The 26643-nt window shown below is 46.3% G+C and overlaps 1 protein-coding gene across 3 annotated transcripts; it reads right to left on the bottom strand.

The window, feature by feature from the left end:
* Nucleotides 1-87: 87 nt before the first annotated feature.
* LOC144145122 (uncharacterized) lies at nucleotides 88-24994 on the bottom strand. Of its 3 annotated transcripts, none has more exons than XM_077676627.1 (6): nucleotides 24852-24994; nucleotides 24682-24728; nucleotides 20951-21084; nucleotides 13175-13242; nucleotides 7505-7588; nucleotides 88-3113 (listed from the first exon to the last, which is right to left on the bottom strand). In XM_077676627.1, exons 3-6 carry the CDS (start codon nucleotides 21031-21033, stop codon nucleotides 2983-2985), a joined length of 366 nt encoding a protein of 121 aa, XP_077532753.1. In that variant the 5' UTR covers nucleotides 21034-21084; nucleotides 24682-24728; nucleotides 24852-24994; the 3' UTR covers nucleotides 88-2982. The 3 variants fall into 3 exon arrangements, with proteins under 3 accessions (XP_077532753.1, XP_077532752.1, XP_077532751.1); XM_077676626.1 differs by having other exon boundaries at nucleotides 24810-24982; XM_077676625.1 differs by lacking the exon at nucleotides 24852-24994 and having other exon boundaries at nucleotides 24682-24830.
* Nucleotides 24995-26643: the final 1649 nt, after the last annotated feature.

Genomic DNA, 26643 nt, shown 5'->3' on the forward strand with positions numbered 1-26643 from the left:
AACACTAGAGGTTATCATTCTCGTGCATACGACAGCAAAAAACTCTTCGGGACAAGTGTTACATCTGGAAAACTTTATTTTTGACAGAGTATTACCCAACATTTGCTTAGCTGCTAAGGTGCGGTTGTGGAGCCACAGTTGTTTTCTATGCTCGTTCGTAAGCCGAGCGAATTACGAATATCACAGTTACTAGCATTACTATAGCGGCGAAACTGCGAGTCTCATTCACATTTCTATATTATATGCGTGTGTACACTAAGAACTTTTTGGCATGCTGTTCAACACCGATTGGGGGTATTAACTTGGACTTCGGAACGAACGCGCACCATGTTGCTATACCTAACTGGATTAAGAAGCAGACTGAGGTATCTTTCAAATAATAAAGGACAAAATGAGCAAAATATCTGCAAGTCCCGGTTTAGTTTATTTACCAAGTCACTCTCAGTAAAACTATCCACAGAATCGTCAAACGCACTATGGAAGATGAGATCGAACGCCTCGCCAGCGAGGCTGTAGCTTTTCAGCGGAGCTCCAGCGTCGATGGACGCCAATGTTCGTTGCGTTTAATGCCTTCAGACCCTTTCAGACTGGTGTTAAGGTACAACGAACGAACGCCTCCGGTATCCTCCGAGGTTGAAACGTAGTTCGTGTAACAGATCGCGATATTACCTCGCATCAGACCCCGTGACCCGAACCGGCTTCCGGGATGTCCCCGTGTTGGTTATTTCCGGGACTTTAACAACTTAAAAGGCTCACTATGATGGTGGGAGGGCGATGTACCGGAATACCGTTCCGAGCAGATCCTCGAAGCGCTAATTCAAAGGTGGGCGTTCTTTTAAACTTTTACGGTAATGCTTCACCAAGCTGTCGGATCATCAACCCTGGACGTGCCTTTTCTTGGCTAAGACGGCATATGCTGTAAATGAATGAGATGGGCGCAGGCAGAGGGCGATAGCTGGGGTAAAGAAGAAGACGAAGCTGCACCGACTGCCTCGCTCACAGTTTGTTCCATCGCCTTACGAGAACGGGTGCTGGGTCGTGCTTTCCTCTTGGATCCGCCACACGCTGGTGCCGTGAAATCCGGGATTCGAGGCACGAGTGGACCTAACTTTGGAAGCGCAGCGGCTGCTAGGCTCGCGAGGCCTGCAACTTTCGCGCCACTTGTTCCAGGAGGCCTTGCCCTCGACCGCTGCCCATCATGGCTCGTGCCCAAGCCGACCCTCGTTTTTCTACGCCGCCCCTTCCATTGGAACGCCTGAAGCTACACCACAAGCTCCTGCGAGAGAAAATCTCAGGGTTCATTACGGCAATCGAAGCCCTTCTCCAGGACACGGCTCCGCACGTGACCGATCTGACCGCCAACATTTACCACTTCCACGACACGCAGAGAGAGGATACGGGCCCTCGACGCTACAATTCAAGGAAAACTGACCGGCGACAAGCTGAAGGAAGACGTTGCCGCATCCCAGAATTTCGACGACAAAATGCGCTCGTGTCCGATGCGCGTGCTGCTCCACCCGGTTGGCAAAGCCGCTGTGAATTCAGCCGCCGGTGGCTACGTCCGAATCACCTGGAGGAGTGACAATCGAGACGCCATGGGTGTTTCCATCGTGCCGCAAAACACCCACTTTGTCTCTCTTCCGACGGTTCAGCCAGAGACGCGCCAACAGCAGCTCGAGCCCAGCACGCACGAAGAACACGCAGCCAACATAAGTTCGTCCATTTGGATTGCGCCTGGTGACTCTGCTGTCAACGCCACTCACGGTGAGTCTCTGCTGACGAAACCGTGCACAGTGGAAGCAGAGAACCTCACCCAGCGCGAACTGACTGTCCCGATCTGCCAGCCTCGCCGTCTTCCCCGACAGTGAGAGCATGCTGCTTTCGAGAGACAGGAATGAGACGCAGGGTGACGATAAGGCAGACGCGTTCCTGCCGTCCCCTTCGGGAACCGACAACCATGCCCTTACCCCTTCTCGCAAGGCATATCCGCGCCCGCAACAGAGCAAGGAGCTCAGTGATTCTGGTGACAGCAAGCACAGCGGGCTTCCTTACCGCAACCACATCCCAGCTAGACGCCGGACATTTCGCCGAGTCTACAGATGCCTGCCCAAATCGTCTCCTTCGCAAGTTTTGAAGCTCCGACCAGCATCCCGCTTCCGAATCTGGCACCTGCCCTGACAGTGTCGAATACGGCACAGCGAGGAATCACCGTCACTTCAACTAGACAGCTTGGGAACTGGAGGTGACAGTCACACGAACACCATGAATTATGCTAGACTTCTTCTGTTTGCCCCAGCTACAGTCGTTTGCCCGCCGACCAAGCAGTGTACCTTCTGGAACGGGCTCGTTATCAAGAATCGCATAAAGATACGCAAACTTATCGGATTCCCTTACGACCCCGGCGGCTACCCCAAGAACTGTGGTGCAAAGTGCGTGATCCTGTTGCACAGGGAGCCACAGCAACTGGGGGACGCAGCATCAGATGAGAATGATCGCTTCAAGCACCGCCCTCACCAACAGTCCGACATCATCCTGATCCCTGGGACAATATTCAGTCGCCCAAAACGAAAGGTCAGCTTGAAGGCCAGTCCTTGGCTTTCTGGCCGGGGGGGAGTGTGTTGTAAATAAATTGGATGGGCGCAGGCAGAGGGCGATAGCTGGGGTAGAGAAGAAGACGAAGCTGCGCCCACTGCCTCGCTCACAGTTTGTTCAATCGCCTTACGAGAACGGGTGCTGGGTCGTGCTTCCCTCTTGGATCCTGCATAGCATCTTTGCAGAATTCACCAGCATCTCTCATCGTATCTTTGACATTACTGGAGCAAGTAACATGTTTCCATTACATAAAAACACATGTAAGGGAAGAGGATTGCTAAATAACGATAGCGAACTCAAGAGGGTTCTCGAATAAACGAAGCCCTTGCAATAAATCTCTTTAAATCACAGTCGGCTTCACACGAAGAGCGACGCAGATCACTTCAGGTTTTAGGTGGACGCCGTACACAGCTCTTCGTTCCAGGTGTCATAGAATAAACCTGGACACGCTTGGGTGAAACCATTCGTGCATGCTGTGACTTCTTCATTCGTTGCGTTGCCGGATAGCCAAAGGCGACAGCCTGCACAAAAAATAACACATTTCAACGTAACTGTAGCACTAGGTTACTCTCAACATGTCATGTGCATGTGTGCCGCATTAATAAAATGTTTCCCAAGCCGGACACTCCGCGCTGCAGCACACACAATGTTTATAAACACGGAAGCATGCATAAACACGTGCCTTCAAAACTTATTGGAACACGGTCTCGTAAATTTATAGGAATGTCATCTTCCACACTTCCACAAACCCGCAGGCTGCATTGTTGTGCGTGTAAAGGAGTCCTTCCTAATTGAAAAAAAACTTCCTTTAAAGGGTAATGCCTGTTATAGAGCCAGTAAGGAAATATGTTGTGATAATTTCAAATCCTTGTTATAATTACTTATGACGGCACCTGTACGTAGGTGCGTTTACACACACACGAACACACAGAGACAGCCACACACACTTAGGTATGGTTTATTAATAAGGTTAATTGTTGATGTGTTACTTGTATGACTGCATGTTCTGAGTGAAAAACCCCACATTTATGCCGACCTTTCTGCGGGAGCAGGATTTCTGAGATAGATGTTAGTGCAGGAGAGTGGGATGTGACTATTATATTATCGGGTGAGAAAATAAAATTACATACAAAACGGGTGGGCGCTACGCATGTCCGCATATAAAAGAACAGAAACACAAATATGGAAAAAAAAACGGCGTAAGAAAGAGGAGAGGAGGCAAGAATTCCGCACACGAGAAAGGCAAGGCTTGAGGATGACAGAAAAATTGCCCCCACCTCCCCGAAGGGAATCGTGAGGAAGTGCGAATGCATTTCTTGCGCCGAGAGTACACGGCGTAGTAATTCTGACATCGCCTTGAGAGGCGCCCAGCCAGCGAACGGTCTAAACTGGAGCAGAGCGAGCAGGAGACTGTAGCGAGAGAGCGCGCGCGAGCCGACCCACGGAGGTCTGGCGGTTTATCGCTGCATATAAAGGGGGGTACGCCGCGCTGAGCGCGCCGAGCCAGGTGGCTGAGAGAGAAGGCGGGCGCGCGAGAGAGAGGGGTGCGCGCGCAGCTGCAGCCAGCGAGGAGAGAGGAGGAGCGAGCGAAGGGGGAGGGGGACGCGCGCAGCGGCGCACGGCAGCTGCCGGGAAAGGAGGTGGTGCGTGACGTCACGGCGCGGGTGAGGAGAGGGACGCGCGCGGCGCACACCGCCGCGCCGCGAGGGAGCGGTGAGGGCGTGGCGTCACGTGGTGAGTGACGTCACTGCGCCGTTGCTACCGACGCTCCTCTCCGCTCTGCGCCGTTGCTAGGGAGAGCAGGGCTGCGGACTCCGCTGCCGCCGGCGGTGGATGGTTTGGGGTCGCTTATAAAGTGCATCGCACTTAAAAATGTTGCATTGTCCTGGTGTGACGCAACGTACAATACGGAGAGTATGAGGTCGGGGGGGGGGGGGGGGCGGGAGGGGGAGGTTGTTGATAGGGATTGCACGTCCAGCCTCTCGACGTGCCCGTCGGTCACGGACTGGACCACGTACGGTCATCCGTTGAACCTTTCCGGAAATACAGCACGCGCTCTGCGGCCACAGGCAAGCGCCGAAACTACGCGCAGGTGGAAAGGAACTCTAACGCTGTAATCCAAATAGGCGGAAGAACAGAAAGAACACAATAGAGGCGTGGGGGAGTGTAAGAAGCACTAGCGATTGTTGTGTCCATGGCAGATCACGAAGCCCCTTAGGAAAGAGAGAGAAATAGAGGCGCGGAAGGGGAGGAATGAGTGGGAAAAAGGTTTGAAAGGATACCAAAAACAGAAGCTGGTTGGCATGACGAGAACTGAAGAAGATATTTTTGGTTGTACAATCGAACCGACTGAAAAAGGGCGAAAAGAATATATCATCTGTGCCGGGAAACTACAAGCGCAGACAGAAAGTTATCTAAAAAGATAAAAAATGGGAATACTCGAAAGAGTAAGCACATAAAATATGCGAAGCAAGTTGTGGCTCTCGAAGATTGTTCGCATAGTCATGATTCGTAGAATAATATACAGTAATCCTAGTTATAACGAAGCCAGCGGGACGGCAAAAAATTTCGTTCTAAGCGGTATTCGATGTAAGTGACCACTCGAAAAAAGCTATAGTAGTTGAGCTTTAATTGCACCACAACAGCAAGGAATCAAAACACCATGTGTTCATTGAAGCACAACTTTATTCAGGTGCAAAAAGGGCACTGAGCGGTAGCTGTTTCAAGTTCAGGCCGAGAGCGAGCAACATCATACGCGTTCCTCACACGTTTCACGCAATTAGAGAATGAACCCAACGGAAAATACCAAGTGAACCCCCAAGATGCGTCGCATCTCCACAGGGTTCCCCTCGCGGGAAGGTGAGGTAATTTTTTCGGCATTTACCCTGATCCGCATCAAGAGACTAACGCGATAATTGACTTCCATTAGGAGACAACGAGGACAAATTTGCGTTTGCGGTATATTGAGTGTAGTCTACTTGACTCCATGAACTTTGGAAGAACTTGATCAGAAGAGCTCACCTTTTCCGAACTGGGCAGTGAGTTCTAGTGTTTCGAAATGTCTTCTAAGAACAGTACCTCAAGCGAGAAAGAGTAGCCGGCGCTCATATAAGGCGTCGACCTCTCCTATTTTATCGTAATGTAATAAAAAAAAAGTTTTTCGGCGCCCCGTCGTCGACGACACTGCTAATTGTACTGTTCGATTGTCGGTGTTCGCGCAGCGTCGCGTCCACGCCATTGACCATTGTCTATGAACAAAATTCAATGACCCTACCACGCATTCGGAACGTTTGTGTAATGTCGGATGGCACGAATCAAGGATGATCGGCTCGTGAAAATCACCGGGGAAAGGCCAGCTTGCGTTTACCTGCCATTTTGGCAGCCTGACTCGCCGCTGGGTCGCCACCGCTCGGCCAAGCCTCTGCTCGCCACTTCGCTGTGAGCGGGTCAGACGTTTCGTGCACTTCGAGTAATGCGGCCTAAAATGCATGCGTTCGGGTTGGGACCACAATAAATTTCGAATAATGTGATATTTCGAGTAAAGCGATTTCGTTATAAAGAGGGATTACTGTAAGTATGCAGCTATAAAAAAAGCAACCTGAGTGCAACGTTAATAGACATTCATTGTTGAGTCCCGCACGCCTAAAGCGGGCGAATCACTGAATTCTCCAAGGAAACTGCGCCCGAATGAATCATATATTGCAAAACAATGAACTGTTTTTAATCAAATAGGGCTACACATACTGCCCGCCAAGTGGTCAAGTCAGCGTAAATTACAAGCTACGCTCCCCGAGCGCACTTGTCCACAAGGCAGAAGCCACAAGCCCACGTGCTACCAATCAATGTATGTGCGCTTTCAATCGCAATAGCTAGAGGAATGTTTACATCCCATTTTCAAATGTCTCTGCATTTATCTGCTGTCTTCAATATCAGCAGCCAACGATTTTGACTAATATACACATGTCATGACCTAGATGTCTTTTTACATCATGTGACATACCGTTACCGATGCTTTGTTAAACGAAAAATTGTTGAGCGACTCTATTAGAAACAGGGAACTTTCCCATAGCTATAAAAGTCGCAACCTGTGTATTGCCGTGACGGTCTCATGAGAACGGTGGACGTGTTTTATTAGCGGTATGTGGGTATTTTGTAGGTAGCGTGATTGATATAGAAACGATGACATAAATACAGGGCACCCAAGTTTACGACATAAACCTAACGTGATATTCCGCGCTTGTTATTGCTCACCGTTTACGCGTGCCTTTATACCACCGTGTTTGATCCCCCCGGCCCTGGGACCTCACCAGGGGGGAAACGGCGCTACAACGGACAGTCCGGTTAATGGGTGGTCTATACACTTGCCCGCACTTACAGAACAAAGAGGCTATAGGAGACCAGACAGATCCCCAATCTGCTCTTACTTCATGACCAATGCAAAACCTGGCAATTGCAAGTGGACATTCAACAATTCATATGGCGATGACAGAAGGGGATTTGCCATAAGACACACCAGCATCCGTATGTGAACGGTCGAGTCCACCTCTTGTGATTTAACGATATCCTAAGCCCTAAACTGGTTTTGAGGATGCAATCATAACGTAGCCATGACCTTGGATTCTTCGCATTCTATTACCCTTGCCACTATCAAATAAAGGCACTTGGAATAGCAACACGCCCTGAAGTGTATATTTATGAGTTCACCTCACTTACCTTTTGAGTCGTCAGTAACCGGTTGTTCACGTAGCTACGTGCTGATTAGAATCACATGACAACCATGCGAAACTTCGAACGTCTAAGCGTCCTGTTTCAACCCAAATGTTTTACAGTGTGCCCGTAAACAGCCAAAATACTACATTCATGGCGAGAACAGCAAGCATAACACACGCTTTCTCTCGAGGCGTTTGCTTACCAATGGCCTCAATGGTGAACTTCATAACGAAGCAGGCTTCGTAATCAGCATACGGAATCTGGACTTGAAAAGTGCTGCTGGGGTCTGTAAAATGAACGTCGACGATAACATTAATAGGCCGATATGGTCTTATTGCCACCGCTAGCATGGCGGACCACAAATCACACAGAGAAACTCTTAACCTCCCGTTCCTGAAGCTTTTCCGGGTCTGCTGTGGACTGTTTTCTTTCTCGCTCTCCAATTTCGGCAGCGCCTTGGTTCTCAGAAGCAACAATTATATTGGTACAGTAATTGTTTGTTCGGTGCCATATTACGCTGACCACCACGCAAAAAGTGGCTTGGAATTTGTCATCTTCCGGCTGCGTATGTTTACTACGCGACGGACATCTCTCGCAAAGGTGTCTAACCATTCCTCTCGTCTGCGATCAGAATACAGTTTTTCTGTGAAACTTCTTTTATGACGTCAAAATAACCATATGACTTCCTTTTGTGTAGCAACGTTTACGGTAGCCGTTCTGTAATGCAGGGCTTCCACTGATGTTACGATTTATGTGTTACGTGGTCACCCGAAGGTATTTTAAGTAAGTGGAGGTGAATAGTCTTCCACTGGAATATTGATTTCTAGTATAAAGTCAGTTTTTACCCTCCTGTATTTCGCCATCATTCGGTTTCGCGTAGCTGCCTGGTCTGGTATAAGTTTTTGTTTGATTTCAAGGCGCTTGGTAAGACACACTCAGTTTCGATCTTATTCATTATTTTCGAAATAAAGGATTGCTTGCACACAGTAGCAAATTTTGAGTGGCTCAGGTAATTGAATTAATGCTTACCGCACGAACAATTGGACGAAGGACGAAGTGAGGGACGAAGAGAGCGCAGTCCGTGTGTCACTCTATTCGTCCTTAGTCTACGTGTTGCACTTGTAAGCAATAATTCAATGAAGTACCAACTCACCAAAACTGTCCCGTTATTAAGACACGGGCTTATTACTTGTGAGTGCTTGTAGAATGGACTCCCGTAATTGTAGGCGTAATTCCATGTGTGCAGTTTTAGTAGGACTGACCTGGAGACCGAGATAGTTATATTCCTCTATCTCCAAAAGTGTTCCTACGTATTAAAGCGCCACCTGAGTGTTCGCAGTGATGGCATTTGTAACACAAAAACGCCCTGCAGAAAAGGCCTTTCTCTGTAGATGATGATTAATATTTGTGTGTAAACTGAAAAAAAATGCTTCAGTGGCCGAAATTGAAACTAGGTCCCACGCGTTACAAAGCCAGCGTCTTCCTGATTGTTTCATTTGGACATAGTCAGAACGTAGTTCAAACTTAGACGACAACCAAAGAATGCGTCAGGGGAAAGCTTCGCGTTCAATCATCGTCGTCGTTCAACGGAGGGATGCATGATTTTTGAAGAAGAGCTGTCTGGTAGGAATCGCAGAGCTGTCTTGTATGAAATCATAGGTTCTGTTGCGGGGAATGTGGTAGTGGGTCGCAAGGCCTTTCTCTTTTTTCTTAATTATGTAGCTTATTTGAGCGAAGTTTACGTTAAAACGTGCCAGTATGATTCTAACGAGGCAATCTTTTCAATGAACCAAACTTGTTTTTTCTCTTGACGGCTCCTTTAATATGCACGTTCGATGAAATGCTTCATGCGAGAAACGCGCACAGTTTCACTTCCGCTTCGGCGACGGTCCGTGGAAACAGTTGTTGGCGACACTCGGTAGTTTACCGGAGAAGTTTGGGTAAACATATCGGTGTAAAAACTTCTCGCACCAGCCAGTTGAGCGAATTGGCGTCGAGAGTAACACTTGATCTCCGGAGTAGAAATGGACGTCGCGGTAAGTGGCCTCATATTGTGTTTTCCGTTGTTGCTGCGGGGCTTCATTGTTTATGCGGGCTAGCTAACGGTAGTGACTGATCCGAGAGATGAACTGGTCGGAAAATGGAGCTGCAGGAGACACGGAGCAGAGAGGAAAACTGTGTCCATAACAAAGGAAGAGGAACGGCTGAAAACGAGGAAGAAAGAGGAGTAGCCGGTGGTGCGCTGAAAAGCCGAATTATAGGCGAATGCTGCGAAAGGCAGAACGTGGTCCCAGTTGGTATGGTCTGGCCTGATGTACATTGAGGGCATGTCGGAGAGAGTTTTATGAAATCGTTTGGTGAGGCCGTTATTCTCAGGGTGGTAGCTGCTACTCGTTTTATGAACGATATTGGCAACTCGAAGCACTTTCGCAAGAACTTGGGATAAAAAGACCTTGCCTCGGTCGCTCAAAAGCATGCCAGGCGCACCGTGCCGCAGCATGATGCTCCGCAGGACGAAATCTGCAATTTTTTGGGCGCATCTGGATCGCAGGGGTAATGTCTCAGCGTACCGGGTTAATTGATCAACTGCAGTGACAATCCAGCGGTAACCGGCTGGTGTGCATGGAAGCGGTCCGTAGAGATCAATGCCCACTGATTCGAAAGGCAGCGACGGACAAGGAAGCGGTTGTAGCATACCTGGTGCGGGAGACGTACTGCGCTTCGGTGTTCGCATTTGGCGCAAGAGGAAACATACTTGGCCACGTCTTTAGAGAGTCCAGGCCAGAAGTAATGACTGCGAATGCGGTAGTAAGTTTTTGCATAACCAAGATGTCCTGCTGTGGCTTCATCATGAAACGCCTTCAAGGTGGCTCTCCATAGTGGCTGCGTTACCACTGGGACCCAAGTGCTGCCTTCAGGATGATGGCTACAACGATTAAGAATTCCACCAACAAGCCGGTAATTCTTTAGCTGTCGACGTAGACGGCTGTTGGAAGGTGGGGCGGAGCCCTCCATCCTGTTCGTTATGGTACGACAATAAGTGTCGCTTCGCTGCATTGCCGGTTAGTCGTCTGGAATATCAACCATTGCAGAAAGAATGTGTACGATCGGGAGAGCAGCTTGGTTTGCAACGGAGGCAGATGCGGACAACTGAGGCAAAGGCGTGAAAAAGCGTCTGCGTCTATGTGCTCCTTTCCCGACTTGTAGGCAACGGTAAAATTGTACTCCTGGAGACGAAGAATCCAACGACCCAGGCGGCCGGAAATGTTCTTGAGCGTGGACAAATAGCGTAAGCCGTGGTGTTTCGTGACGACTGTGAAGTGCCGGCTGCATAAGTAGGGGCGGAACTTTTAAATGGCCCATACAACAGCGAGGCACTCCTGCTCCGTTATGGTGTAGTTCTGCTCTGCTGAGGTGAAGGACCGGCTGGAATAGGCGACTACTCGCTCCCTCTGGTGAGAGTCAAGTTGTAACAAACCCGCGCCGATGCCTTGGCCACTGGCGTCCGTGTGCAGAATGGTTGGCGCAGCATCATCAAAATGGGCAAGCACTGGACTCGATGTTAGGGCGTGTTTAAAGGACTGCAAAACCCGTTCGCATTCCTTATTCCAAACAAAAGCGATGCCAGAAAGCAGGAGGTGGTGCAGGAGAGAAGCAATTGTCGCAAAATTTTGTATGAAGCGGCGGAAAATAGGATGTTAGCCCGAGGAAGCTGCGGAGATCTCTCTGTTGTACTGGTCGGGGAAAATTTAAAACCGCAGAAATTTGCTCTGGGTCGGGTTGGATACCGTTTTTTCTGACGACGTGTCCCAATACTTTTATCGAATTTCTGGCTAAAGTCACTTTTTTGTATTCAGCTGCGTTCCTGCATTGGAGAGGCATCTAAGCACTTCGTCTGGACGTGGCAGATGTTGATCAAACGTAATCGAAAAAACAACGATGTCGCCCAGATAGCACAGACAGCGTTTCCTATTGAGCCCGCAGAGCACAGTGTCTATCATTCGCTCAAATGGCGCAGGGGCATTACACAGGCCAAAGGGCATCACATTGAGTTCGTAGAGGCCGTCTGGACTAGCGAAATTAGTTTTTTCCTTGTCATTTTCGTGCGTCGGTATCTGCCAATATCCGGAGCGTAAGTCTAGACTAGAGAAGTGTACTGCCCCTACGAGACTGTCCAACGCGTCATGTATGTGAGGCATCGGATATACATCCTTTCGAGTTATCTTATTTAGCACATGGTATTCAATGCAAAACCGAACGGAACCATCCTTCTGCACAAGCACAACCGGCGATGACCATGAACTTGATGAGGTGCGTATGACATCGCGGTTCAGCATGTCAGAAACTTGTTCTTCCATAATTTTACATTCGTGCGAAGATACTCGGTACAGACTACGGCGTAAAATGGCTGAGCTGTCTATTTCAATCCGATGCGCGGTGACAGATGTACGTTTGAGTGTGTTGGATGTAACGTCGAATGATGCAGAACAGTCGAACGTCGAAACGTCGACGTCGAAATAACGTCGAAATTGCAGAACCGTCAGCAATTTTTTTGTCTGTGCAGCCGTGAGGTCTAGGCTAACAGTGGCAGCGATGCTAGGCAGAACAGCCGAGGGTGCCGAATTCCACATGCGCGAAGGTGTACTGGTGTTAGACAAGATAGAAAGAGGCTCGCTGTTTAATACAGAAACAACAGCCGTTCCCTTGCGTAGCAATATTGGCTCACCGGTGGTGTTGAGCGCTTCCAGAGCTGCAAATATCCGCGAAAAGCGAAAAAGGCAGGTAGACATGGCGATTCGGCGGGGAATCAAGCGGATCGCTGGAGAATCTATCCCGTCGCCTTCAAAAACGTTTCCGGATGAAACCGTCAGGACTTCTTCACTACCAGACGGCAGGACATGTCCTGCCATGTCCAGCAGACATGGCAGGACATGGCAGAATCCAAACCTGACGTCGTAAGGTCGCAGCAGATGTAAACGCGGTATCGCTGATTTGAATGGCAGGGAGGTGACATGATATGACGGCGGAAGCTGAAGAGAGGAAGTTCCAACCCAAAATTAGTTCGTGAGATCACGGTGACAGGACCGCAAATTGGATACGATGACGATTTTTCCCGATGAACACTCGTGCACTACATCTTGCGACAGGCTGCATAATGAAGAAACAGTAAGGCAGTCACTGACCAAGTCAAAAAAGTAAAAAGACGTTCGGAACCCGTACAAAAAGACGTTCGGAACCCGTACGGGTTCGGAAATGTCTTTTTACTTTTTTGACTTGGTCGGTGACTACCTTACTGTTTCTTCAAACAATGCCTGACCAGACGAACTTTTGTCAAACCCTTGACTACAGGCTGCATAATATGTCCGTTTAGCTTCAGATATTTCCTTATATTAGGGAGCGCTTCTTCCGAGGCATGGGAAAAACACGCATGATCTTTCGCGTTAAAAAATAGAATAAAGTTATGATAAAGGTTTGGTCCGGTGTTGGCATTTGGCGCCAGAGGAAACATACTTGGCCATTTCTGTGGAGTCCAGGCCAGAAGTAGCGACTGCTAATGCGGTCGTAGGTTTTTTTATAACCAAGATGCAAAGACGCTTTTCCCTCTCATTTTCGTGTCGAAGTCGTTCGTCAGTGTTGTGTTTGAATATTTACCTTTTTTTATTGCCCGTTAGACATTCTTGCGAGCATTGTAAGCAGCCTCACCCTCATAATATCAAGATGGTGAGTGGGTGTGTGCAAACTTGAAGCTATCCTTTTTTTTGTTTTGATGACTACATCTGTATGGACGTTCCCCAGAAGAATCCAATTGGGATGATCAGCCTGATGACTGATTTGAAGAGTTGTAAAAGATGTCAAAAAGAGATGCACTTACCACTCGAAAAATTCAGGTTGATCACATCGGGCGCATTCGTAGGTGTATATGTCTGCGTGTCTTCATATCTAAAAGTAGCAGCACACGTACTCTAGTCAGTGGTATGCATAGAAACCACAATGTTTCGATGAGCTGCTTTGGCGCGGAACATGAGGCAGTGCAGATTTCGGTACGTACGTTGAATTTCAGCAATTTTTCAAGCCCAACCAGCTTATAAGTGTAGGCAAGCAAATAAGGCAGTAAGGGCCCAAAATTGCGTGGAATTGAATTCTTTCAGTCAGTGTTGTAGGAAGAAAAACAGTTGAGGCTACCAAGCGAATCTTTAATGTGCACGGCAGTGTTCTACTGGTGTCACTATTATACGAAACAAATAAAAGCCCATAAATTTTGAAGCTCGTTTTGCTGGAAATGAATACCACGTAAACAGGTGGTTATGAGAAAAAACGGACAGAAAAATGACACAATCTTTAAGGGAATTGGGAAGGGTGGCCTGTCAGCTAAAATTCGGCCAGGACATACGTCGCGGAATTGTTTCCAGGCCTCAATTATTGTTCTTTACATATATATAGCTATTCAATGATGTACCCGACTGACGGACTGACTGACTGACTCACTGACTGATTCATCAGCGGCCAGACGAATCTGTTGGACCTAGCGACATGAAACTTTGGTAGTATGTTTCTCAGGGCGTAGGGGATCGCAAAGGTGGGATTTTCGAATAATTATGCCCCTAACCGAGGAAGAGAAGAGGGAGGAGATTGTTTTTCTAAATTAATGATTTTCTGCCTCACCATTTCGGATGTCCAAGTATTTTTTTGCTGATATATGTACCCCGTAAAAGTAGTCTAACGGGCTACGTAAGTGGTGTTTCAAAAGCGGTTTTCCGGTTATTGCATAATTAACACTAATAGAGTGAATATGCGTTTCGGAGCGAATTGAGACTTTACAGATTCTCCTATATATATTTATATATATATATATATATCAAAGTTGCAGTCCTTATTGCCTGTGCTGTTTGGCGTTTTTTGACAGTGTTTTATAGTGCCGAATGAGATATGATTGCCTTTTTTTTTATGCAGGAATAAATTATCGAAAATTCCCGCTTCCGGAAAGAACGGCGCATTTTTTCTCAACTTGAATTTTTGATAATTTATTTCTGCATAAAAAAAAAGGCAATCATATCTCATTCGGCACTATAAAACACTGTTAAAAACGCCAAACAGCACTGGCAATAAGGACTGCAACTTTGATATGTGTCCTTACGGAATCCCTCGTCCCGTACGTCTCTGTTCTACAAAATGCATTACGAGGGTTCTGGCTTCAGCAGTCTGAAATGCCTTTGGCTATCCCCGACTTCCGACCACGTCTTACGTGCGGCCGCTGGGAAAAGACGTTCTACGTCTCCCCGCGGTGGTTGAGGGGCGGCGCTAGTTGACCGGGCTCTGAACAGTCGTAAATACAAAACCCCGCTGTATAGTCGAGAGAGAAGTCGCCGCGGAACTAGCTCAATGGTAGAGCACCGCACGCGTTATGCGGAGGTTGTGGGTTCGATTCCCGCTTCCGGAAAAAACGGCGCATTTTTTCTCGACTTGAATTTTCAATTATTTATTCCTACCAACAAAATGCAATCATACCTCATTCGGCACTATAAAACGGTGTTAAAGCGCCAAACAGCACTGGCAATAAGGACTGCAACTTTGATATATATATATATATATATATATATATATATATATATATATATATATATATATATATATATATATATATATATATATATTCCATTGCTTGGTACAACCAAATATTTTAGTTGCTAAATGTCCTTCCTAAAAAAAGAAGAAAAACAATTTTACAGATTTGGCCCAGCCACGCCACTAAAAGGGCGAAAAGAATTTTCTGAAATTACACCCATGACGCGCCAAAAAAGGCGTAACATTTGAGGTGAAAGCCAACGCAAACTACTGGTTGTAGAAGGTGCAGATTTGAGGAGCACATTTCTATTATCATCTGGGATATCAATACGGCGGAAGTTTTAAAGAATTACACATTTGAGAGAGTAAGAAATGCCATAATTTGTTCCCAAATTTTTGTTTCTATGGAAGGCCCGCTCGATATCGGACAAGTTTTTGTTGATATAGGTAAGCATTGCAAATTCGCAAAAACTGTTTCACAAAATTTTTTCATAACATTCACGTAACAGGGAGAATCTGTGCATTGGGCAAATTACCCATTTTTAGGATTTTCCCGAAAACCATTCAATCCGTTAATATGTCTAATTTATTTTTGCTTATAAAGGCTGTCCATATAATCGTCCTAAAACAAATTTCAGGGCTCTGCTCAACAAGTGTATAAGGTGGTGAGCGGGATTCTTCAAATTACACTCCTATCGAGTTGAATCCAGTTCAATTTTACCGCGTAGCATAGCTAGCGCTCGGCATGTGGTGGGGATATCTGCAACTACACGCCTACGGCTGGAGCCCGTGTCATTCATTATGTATCGGTGCCTGATGGCTATTCCTCACCCCTTCCAATTAATAGTTCCCATGAGGAAGTAGTCCTGTCAGCACCCCTCCTTGTACAATTTCTCTATACATAAACCGTAGAAAGCACGAGTCCCATTCGTTTTCAATAACCACACGCGTCTAGGATGAGGCCATGGATTGAAACCAAGCAGGAGTTACTAATTTTGTACTTCTACATGGTGAACTTCCCAGTTATGACGCATAAGAGATAACTCAACAACCGTGCTACCCAGAGTTTTTCGATATATAGTAGTTACGAAACTCCGTTTCGAAATCCCGGTGGCGTGGGCCCCCTTGCTCCGTTGAATGTGGGGGTGATGATGATGATTGATGATGATTACGATTGGTTTCCCCTTTGAAGCGGGGTGATGACATGCCATCTTACCAAAAAGGATTAATATAACCTTGTTTCACACTATTGGTTTATTACTAGCGCTGCTTAGGGCAGGCACTAAAGCTTATTAGGCCCGAAATACTTTCTTTTCCCTGTTACAGGTGGTAACTGTCCTAGGCAATATTCCCCTCTCTGCTTTTCGTCCACCAGCATTCTAATCTTCTTTTCGTCCCCTCGAGACAGCCTTGAAGTTAACTTCCTCTCTGATACCCTTAAATCCTAGGGCCTTGGAAGCCCAATATTCCCTTCATGTAGATTTGGATGGATACCCTCACATTCTAACACTATGTGCCGCATAGTTTCTGTTTCTTTTCCGCAGACCGCACATACCCCATCATTTTGTGAATATTTCCCCACAAAACTCTTAGTTCGCAGGCAACCTGCTCTAGCCTCAAAAAGCAAAGCACTGCCCTGGGAATTATCGTAGAAGTTTTCCTTTCTGATGTTCATTTTCTCAGCCCTGTACATCTCTAACGACGTTTTAGCTTCCATTTTTTCCCTCCACTTATTCGTTTCAATCTGCCTTGCCTCTTTTTGGTTACCTTGGCTGTTTTGGATTCTCCACTGTTCTTTCCATATTTTATCGTTAGCCTTCTAGTCTTTCTTAACCACTGCGTGTCCACGGTTTTCAAGTATAGGTACCTAAAAACCTTAGCTGCCCACCTTCGCTGATCCATTACCCTCAACCTCATCTCAAAGCATATTTTACTCTGAGCTTCTCTAACTTCAAACGACGCCCAGCCCATATCGCCCTGAACCGCTTCGTTAGTTGTTTTTCCATGCGCGTCTAAGGCCAAACGTCCTACCGTTCTCTGGTTTACTTCAAGGCCTGATAGAACGTCTGATTTTAAGCAGAGTACAGCATTCGCAAACGTGAGACCCGGAACCATTACTCCTTTCCACATTCCTCTTACTACTTCATATTTGTTTATACCCCCCAGAGCTCCATGCTTCATTATAGCTGCGTTTCGCTTTCCCTTACCCTTAATTTGCTCCTCGTGAGTACTTAAATAGTTCTCCCCTTCGTTTATCCACACTCCCAAATATTTATATTCCTTCACTCTAGGTAATTCGCCTTGCTGGATAGACACTACGTCGGTGGTAGCGTCATTGAAAACCATTATTCCTGATTTTTCTGCACTAAAATTTAATTCTGCACTAAATATTAGCGGCTTCCTGGCCGCTAATATTTATTAGCCGCTGCATATCTCTTTGGTTATCAGCTAAAAGAACAATGTCGTCTGCGTTAATGGGCAAAGTTAATGGCGCGCCCCTAGGGGGCAAAAACTGGACTTCGCTAAGCCATTACTCAATCACAAACTTTTACGAAAATAAAGGTTGCTTTTCAAACTAGAAAACATGATTAGCTGCCACTTACTTTTGTTTTTACGGTTTTTCGTTTTATGAGTTACAGCATCAGCCGAAAGCACTTGAGCGCTACTTCAACTTTCTTAAGATAGACGACCCACTTACCCCGTGCTTACCCCAGCCCAAGGAGGCAAACCGAAGACCAGTATTTGACACGTCGGGCCTATGGAGACCTCCGCAACAGTTATAAATCGACTAACTCTGGCTCTAACCTTTCTCGTAAGTTGTATAGGTGCCGACCTGGGCATCGCCGAGTACTACTACTAGTGTAGTCATAAATATGTGGTCCTATAAACTGATGGACCAAAAAAAAAAAATTAGCGCCAATCTACCCGGTGAATGTGGTTGGAAAGCAAAGCTGTAAACGGAACCCACAACGATTACCCATGTGACGTCACTTAACTTCAATCGCGGTGCTTTACAAATAGTGAAAACAGAGAGGAGTAAAATGCACTTAACCGCTCCCTCTATGACTTCAAAGAGATATTTTCGGTCAGGTTAAATTAATGCATGATGCTTTAATGGTGGTTGGTTCAGTTGTATTGGTGTAGCACATGAGTGGAAGGTTTTTTTTATAAAATGAAAGCTCAACCCCGGTTTTAGACGATCTCACTTATCCGTCTCTGCCGTCACGGACGGAGGTGACGAGATCGGCGGCAGAGAGAGAGGTGGCTCAGGAGGAGGAGAAGGAGGAGAAGCAGGGGGAAATACTTCTATAAAGATTTCTGAACGACCCTAAGAGCGGCCTGGGGAGTGGTTCCTTCTTCATTGTAGCCCATATTGAGACCGCGCCGTCTGTGCTGTCTCCACGAGCTGAAGTTGGGTAGGCAGAGAGGGGCTGTACAGCAACATCTCCCGTTGCTCTTGTTCGGTAGTTTACGGAAAAAGAGGAGGGTTCTCAGCGCTAAAGTCGCAAACCCCCAACGTGGAAGAGTGTACCTACTTCTGAGCAAAATTTACATTCAGTGTCGTAGAGATTCGGGTACATTTGGTGAAGACGCGTCAGTGGTGGGAAGGAGCCGGATTGTATGAGCCGTAGGGTAGTTTGTTGTTCTATGGAAAGCTGAGGGTAAGGCTAAGGTAGGGTCTGTTTCAGAAGGCGGTAATGCTGAGCTATGTCCCTGAACGAGACAAGCGGATGACTGTCCTCGTGCAGCTGCATAGCACGGGGGGTAAAAGCGCAGGCTTTGTGGGCGTATTCGTTTCCCTCTATGGAAGCGTGAGGGGTTGTCTAGATGACCTGATTGGAACCATTTGGGGAGGCGTGTTTCAGCACACCCAATGCAGGTCGGGATACGACACTAAACCCGACTACATTACGGACCCCAGGTTGAGCGAGAGCCAACGTGATGGCTGCCTCTTCTGCTGTCGTCATGTCTTCGGTCTTGAATGATGCACAAGAAAGAATGTTGGTTCCGGAGGTAGCCACGATGATGGCGTACTGCTAACCTCGATGTTGGGAGGCGTCTCTGTAGATAACTGCATGATTCTTACCGAAGGTGGTGTTGAGCGCTTGAGCCCGTGCTTGTCGGTGCCCCTCGTCATGGGAGGGGTTCACATTTTTAAGCAAAGGGAGCATCTTTAGTTCCTTTCGCCAAACGTCCAGGAGTACATCAAGCCGAGTGACATTCTGTGCTGTCCCGCACATGTGGTGAAGGATGCGGCGATCCACTGCAGTTCTACTCATTCGGAGCTTCTGGATTGAAAGATGGCCCTTTATCAGCTCTTCCGCCGTGTTGTAGAGCCCCCGTGCTAAGCAGCCTCTCTGTCGACGCACTCATGGGAAGACCACTGGCTCGCTCAACTGCCTTTCGAATTCTTTTATAAAGCATCTTTGTGTCCTCCGTACCGAGAAGAAGACAGGGGGTTCAAGTAAGTGATTGTCGAGAGGACAAAGGCTTGAACTAATTTAACTAATCGAAGGGTATCAGATTTCTTCAGGCTTCGCTTCTTGGTAGCAACTCGCCTGATTGTGTGTATGATTTTATTGATGCTGCTTTTGAGGGGCTGCAAGGATGCGTCACTCTTGGTGTTGGCCTGAAGATACAGTCCGACGATCTTGATGCTGGGGCTTGGAGTGATGGCCTGGCCTTCAAAGACTATTTGAATCTGTTCCTTTAGGTGTCGTTTGGGGTGAGGGCGGATGACAGAAAGCTGAGGTTTTTTACGTGAACACTGGAAGCCACAGGCTTCAGCACATTGGCGTACTAGAAGTGAGATGCCATGGGTTGGTGTGAGCGTTCTTTATTCGCTATCGCCTGGCATTCAGCGGGAATGCATGGGTTAAACCCGTAGATGTGCTTGGTGAGTGCACCACTTGTCTTGCCCGACTCCGCGTGAGCTCGTAGTGAAATCGGTAAGACAACGGCCTCTGGCTTTGTTACTCTGTTAGTTCCATGTTCGATCCCTGGTGGTGCCAGTAAATTATTTGTTCACGGGAGTTTTCTGCTGACACCAACGATCGCGGAAGAACCTTTCGGGGGTAGAGGTAAAAAGCTTTGCTTTAAAAGACGGCCTGTGTAAAACGGCATGAGAAGCCGTTCGTTGATTGCTTAGGGGGGGGGGGGGTGGTATAAAAAAAACCCTAGCCTGTGGAACGCCGTTTATCAGGAAAAGTGGAAAATGTTCCAACAACCTCCCGAGGGAGCATGGGCAAAATTTTGAGTCTAATAATGGCGCGGGTTTGAGAACGCGTTGTCATTCCTGCACACAATGCGACCCACCATTTTCTGAGACCAAGATATTGGGGAAAAGAAGGAATCGGAAGGCCCGATAACTGCTGGAGGCGCGTCGCATAAGATTGATGGCAAGAGATTGCATTAGTGATACTTTGATGACATTGTTCAACGCTGACTTTGGGTGTTTAGATAAAAAAATCTTTTCCCTGAGTTTTTTGGAACGTTTTTTGCGCATGTCTGGATGTATGTATAAATGTACGATGCTGTCTGTGCTGGCAAACACCTCTCTGTGGAGCACCTGTCCGTGTCCTCTTTTTGGTGTTGATTTTAGCGCTGCTCAGTAGGTTCTTAGAGAGAAACCAACATTCCCAGCAACAAGTGCTCCTGTGACTGACTCTGTCTAAACAGTACAGTTCGATCACCTTGAAGGAGAATCTCGCATTGTGGAGCATCCTCAAATTGTACATACGCCGTTGACACCATTTTATTTACAATGGTTCTTTCAAGCGTTTGGTAAGAAGTCCGTATCCTTGGCCTTACTTTTAAACTTGAGTAGCTTAACTTAACTGGTGGTGTTTTTTTTTCAAAAAGCTCGCACGTTTTTGTGCTATTACATGAAAAATTATACCGTGAAAGCACCCCCCCCCCCCAAAACAGGTTCATATTGGGTATTTTTAAAGGCCCGCATCACGCTTCGTGTTCCATGCTGGAAGCATCAGTTCTAGGTAAACTGTATAAAAAATGTTACAATTCAATAATATGGGGCCAATGTACTTAAGGACATCAAAACCACAAACTGGAAGAAAATGCTCACGCTCGTGTTCCATTTTCGAAGTTGTAAATGACGCTAGCCTGTTTATTTTCCTCTCGTCTCAGGCTAACGCACAGTCCATTCATTGTGTTCGTCGTCGAGGCGGAAATGTAGGCGCTTTCGAAGGTATCGTATACCTGAAGGCAAGGAGAACATGAAAACCATTAAATTATCTTAAGTTTCTTACACTGGGATTAGCAAAGGCTTATAGAATCTGAACCGATCTCTATTCGAGGTCCCCTCTTTAGGAAATACTGCAGGAAATGAGCCGGGGCTCTAATGGACACCTTCATTGGTATCCTGAACAACAAATACAGGAATTTGTGGTGCTACTTGCGTTTCCAAAGCGTTGGTGGATTGAACCAAGCCGGTATGGGTACGTGTTTATAGATTCTAGGTATATATATTCTAGCTTCGAGGACTCTTGGCAGAAATGACCTCCCTTTAGATGAGCCCCCCGTGTAAACCAGCAGTCAATTTTATAATAAGCAAGAAATAGTGGAGTGTTTGCTTTACCCTCGAAGTATTCTGATTCTTAGGGCAGCACTTTCAAGTAACAAAAAGAACAAAGCTGCCACAGGCTGACAACTTTCGGCTGCTTCAAAAGACCGTACGGTGAGAACTGCACCGGAAGGGAATGTTTTGTCATGTACCAAAAAAAATTCCCATTACAAGCTCTTTGATATTCTAGTAAACACCTGCGCGTTTTGAAAAACATTTTATTACTGATAGGCGGGTTTTCAATAGCAGAAAACAATGTGCATTACGTTTCCTATTATTCACAATAGCAGGAACGACATATTCATAATTCATTAGAACAAAAATAACATTGGCGCCGTCTTTATTAATTGGGTAACAATACTGACCGTTAAACCACAATCCTGCTCCTATTATTTGTTCTAGATTAATATTTTAGTTGGTAGCCGCACAAAAAAACTTCCAGAAAAGTAGAGTTGGGCTTGTTTTCTGCTATGTAAATTTCTTCAGTACGGAATTTTGTAGGTCAGTGCGGATCTTCACAATGTGCGACTTATTTATCATTGCTGAGAAATAAATTGGGGTATGACATATGTTTACCCGATTTCGCCGTTAATCCGTCCAGGGAGCGAAAGAAGAGAGAAGGAAACTGCGTGTCTTAACTGGCGTTGCCTCCTCTCCGCTTGACAAGTTGCGAAGTTTCTCTGGAAACATCAAGTCGAAGCTCGGCTGGCCCCCTGCCTCTGCCAATGCGCCTGTCGCATGGCGTCTCGCCGCTCGCTTTGATTGGCGCCGTTACTTGTACGCGTTGTAAATGAAATGTGCAGCTTGCATGACAGCTACAGAGAAATCAATAGGTATGATGACAAAAGTTTTGTGCTGGAAGGCGAACATTCGGGAAAATAGTACTAGGTGGTGCCGCTGCTGAAGAAAACGGGTGTGACTGCTAAACGCTTCGACTGCTGGCACAGTTGGGGAATAAGAAGCGCCGCATCTTACCTTCGTCAAAAAGGGAGCAAGGCGTGATCATCTGACTGATGCCCGCGGTACCGGAAGAGACGTACGATATAATCAGAACTCCTGATGCTTTACCCATACGCGTTCCAATGTTTTGTATGCTGCCTATACTGCTGCCTCGTCACTTTTGCTGAGGAATGTAGCGTCGGCTCACAGAATAATCTATTCGGCAGACGTTCGGTGGCATTACAAAAGCTTTACAAACACTTACAGCAGTGGTGAATTTCGCGAAATGGTGATTTGCCTCGTTTTGAACAGTTGGGTAAACATACTGACATATATGGAGAAGGCTTCTCGCATAATTATGTCCGTATACGTCAATACGATGTAACGAACAAAATCCCGTCACTGACATTAAGTGCCACTTGCGCATCACCGGCCGCCGTACACTTCACTGCCACTGCTGGTGTGTCTGGTTTGTGCATCCTGGTTTTGTAGTACCGCTCATTTCCGCTTTGCGGCGAGCGTACGCCGTTTCATCTATTCAGTAACATTGAGCTCATATTCAGCGTGATATCATTTCACACTTTGAAGCAATTACATATGTTACTAGGATGTACCAATTGCCCAGGGGTTGCAGTGCAGATAAGTAATGTTTTCTGAGGGAGAAGCAACCCACCCTAATCAGAGTATGAACTGGTCACGCTGTTTGACCACTCTTCTGATACATTCCATTTTGGGAGAGGAGCTGCACGGCATCGGCAGTAAATCACCTTATCGATGATTGAATGACTGAATGAATGAATGAATGAATGAATGAGTGCATGAATGAATGAATGAATGAATGAATGAATGAATGAATGAATGAATGAATGAATGAATGAATTGTCCGGAAAGGGTGTCGATGCCTGCTGGTCAGGTAATTAGCGAAGAGCACTCAGACATATTCGTAATCTTTGGGGCGAGGTACCTGGCTGCGTGTGGAAAATCCTGATGTGCTTGATACTCTCAAAAATGCATGGACATCGGATGCAAAAATTAGGGATTTGCGTAGGTGGTGTTCATAAAGGATTCTTTGCAGTAGGTTTGGTGCTACGGTTGGTTCATTCCAACTTGCTCTTCATTATAGTCCTAATTATGGTGCTTTTTTTCATTCTGCTGCTCCCTGGTTATGTCGACGACACACTCCTGGGGGTGACAAAAGGACGGGGCGATTCTTAGTTTTTACCCTATGTTGATTCCACCGCAAATAGCAGTCTCCTTTTACGGAGTATCTCCTACTGGTGCTTGGAACAACAATATCGCTTTTTAACCAAAATCACCACCAAGCGCTAGATCACACCAACACAAATTTCTTTTTTGCCAGCTCCAAGTTATACATTTTTTTCTGTGTATTTGCGCTATACCGTTATTAGGCTGACTTGGTTATTTTTTGCCGGTATTAGTTGTCCTGAGCAGCCGCGCTCATGAAGTTTCCGCAGAAACACGTCATCATGCCAATGCTGGCATTACCTGATTATACTAGAAAATGCGGTGGAACATTGGCGCTAAGCTCTCAGCCAAGGAAATGTATGAACTGTGCAATCCGATCTCCATTAAGAAGCACTCACGAATACTAGACCTCCCAATGCACAATTAGTGCGCAGCGCGAAATACTGTCTTCTCGGTCATGACACATATCTGTTCTTCTGAAGAATTTATCGCGCGATCAGCCGACGCATGGCAGAGCGCGCTAATCTGATGTTATCTCGCAGCGCGACGCCGCCGCCGAGTATGTTGTTACAAACCACGTTTGAACCTCCTCCGCAAGTTTCGCGGCGCTCGGATGACCGGCAAACATAACAGCGCCCGAGGAAGTGTGAGGTGGAGGGCGCTACTTCGCGGTCACGTATGGCGAAAATGTGAGGGGGAGGCAGTGACAGAGATGACGCCATAGCCACGCGTGCCGCTCTCACCTCACACTTTCGCCAGTCACTCGTCGCGGTTATGTTGCTGCGTTCGCTCCCTCCTTTGCTCACTCGGTTACGCGGATATTTAGGGACGCTGGTTTCGCCAAACCCAGGTACCGAGCGCCAAAGAGCTCCGCCTTGAAAACTGAATCAACACAAACCATGAGAGACATTTGTGAAGAGAGCCCAAGCATTCAAACATAGGAAGTTAGGCATACCGATGGACCTGCTCTGCTTGCTTTTAGGTTTTTTTCTGCGTATTTTCCAGGACATGATATATACGGTAGCTATGCAGGATGCACCTGCTCTTATGACAATCTCCTGTGACCAGAAAGCTGTAGGTTTTCTTACCAACGAGTAGTTGCAGCGTTGACCAGAAGTGCCACCGCATACATCCGCTGTAACAGTGATTGGCATGAGCACGCAAAGGAGGCAGGAACAAAAAAGTAACAGCATCTTGTTCGTGATGTTTGACTTACTGACTCAGCATTCAGCTCATGAATTTGATGTGTCCTGCTGACCTGAGCGGTAGCTTATATTCCCGTTACTGCATCAGCCAGGCCGCGCCTCTGACCAATCAGAACCGTTGTTAAATGCAACACAAAACATATGTTTCATAAAAGTGGCAGAAAGACATCTAGGCAAGCCATCCCTACCAACGGCCTTATTGCTCATTTGGTTTTGTTTCCTTTTTTGCTGGAACGTTATGTGTTCTGTCCTTGTTCGTGCGTGAGCCCTTCCGTATCTTTACTTGTTTGGAGCCACGTGTAGATACCCTACGCACGTGCGCACTTCCATAAAAAGTGTGCCGTTTCCGGTATAGTTTTCTATATTCGGTTCTCAGTTTATTTAGGGCGTCATAGTGTTTTCATTTCAAGGTGCCCGTAAGCTCTGGCTTCGTTTATCGTTCTGAAAATATTAGAACACTTCCAGGTTAGGAGGGCACTTGCCTTTCATTCCGGCTTGCCACCAACCTTGCTTTTAAGCTGCCCGCAAAATCGGAATGATTGCAATTTAGGACATCGTTGTGGAATTTTTCTGGCAGCGTGCCTACAAACCCTTTAATCCGTTTATCTTTACTAAGATCAGGGCATGTTTTGGGCTGTGGTGCGCATGCCTAGTTACTTTCTCCTGTCGACTGTGGCAATTGTAGGGCCGCAAAAAAGCCCACTGATAAAATGGAAGATCCCAGAATGAAGAAAACGAAAATATGTTAAAACCCATAAAATTTTTATATGTGTAACAAAAGTAGAACGTTTCACTCTAGGCCGCCCTGAAAAACAAAACAAGAACCCCGTCCCCTCTCGACAACGGAAGTATTGAAAAGCAGCAGCGAAAAAAAAAATAGAACAGTCGTCCACAGAATAGCCGGGTTTCGAGAATACAGTCAACCAGGCTTATTTAAAAAAACTTTACTTTTCTGAAATAACTTCATTTGACTTGTTCCAGGTTCCCGCTTTGTGTGAACTACATTTGTCGCTGCTTATTCCGTTCGTCTGCTATATTGGGCATAAGAATAAGTACGCGCATTCTAAAGCCGAGCGGCAAGCGTGTGAAGGGCACTATTATCGTTCTGGTTATTAAATGGCTGTATGGTTCCATGATAGGAAATGGGGACATGAATTTGTCGTTGCATAATTATTGCTGGTTCATTTCTTCATGCCACTAAAGAAATATCACGGGACTTAAGTAAAGTCTCATTACGTCGTTTTGAATGTGGATTCTGACATGCTATTGTGAGGCTTGTTTTTTGTATAGAAGTCCTCCCGCCGATGCCGCAGCAAGGCTATTTTGTCTTTTGGAATTCCTCTTAATTTGTGAAAGTCCACTTAAGTTCATGTTATTTGATAGGAATGCGCCATAAATCCTATTATTCCGCCCTAATTTATTTTAATCCAACCTAATGATATCCTAATTAGCCTTAGTTTATTCTTCATCTCACTTGAACCTTTCACTCCGTATTTACTGGAGCCTAATCTCCCTTCATTACTTTAGATCATCGTCATTTATTATAATCTACTTTAATCCCACCAAAGTATTGATCACTAACAATCACAAATCAATCAATATTTAGTCTTAGCAATCTTTCGCCTGAATCTCTTATATTCAATTTATTTCACCCTAATTCTTCTTACTCAACCTTACATTCAACCAAACAATAATTGCTATCTATTACTAATCACTTAATTAGGTTATCATTACCTGGAATCACGTGTCAATTGTCGTCATTAGCTGTTACCCAAATCTTTTCAATTTAGATTATTTCTTTGTAATTCTTCGCGCTCAGCTTTAGATTCACTCAAATAATGATTA

This window comes from Haemaphysalis longicornis, unplaced genomic scaffold (assembly GCF_048455015.1).
Source record: "Haemaphysalis longicornis isolate Haplotype H1 unplaced genomic scaffold, Haemaphysalis longicornis Haplotype H1 scaffold_7, whole genome shotgun sequence".
Taxonomy (NCBI): Eukaryota; Metazoa; Arthropoda; class Arachnida; order Ixodida; family Ixodidae; genus Haemaphysalis; species Haemaphysalis longicornis.

Excerpts from the sequence above, each read along its gene's own strand:
- LOC144145122 (XM_077676625.1), bottom strand. The coding sequence starts at position 24,786 with ATGCTGTTACTTTTTTGTTCCTGCCTCCTTTGCGTGCTCATGCCAATC. Across the intron at positions 13,243-20,950 it reads TTCGAAAATGGAACACGAGC|ATATGAAGACACGCAGACAT; the intron begins GTGAGCATTTTC and ends TGCTACTTTTAG. Across the intron at positions 7,589-13,174 it reads CAACCTGAATTTTTCGAGTG|ACCCCAGCAGCACTTTTCAA; the intron begins GTAAGTGCATCT and ends TTCATTTTACAG.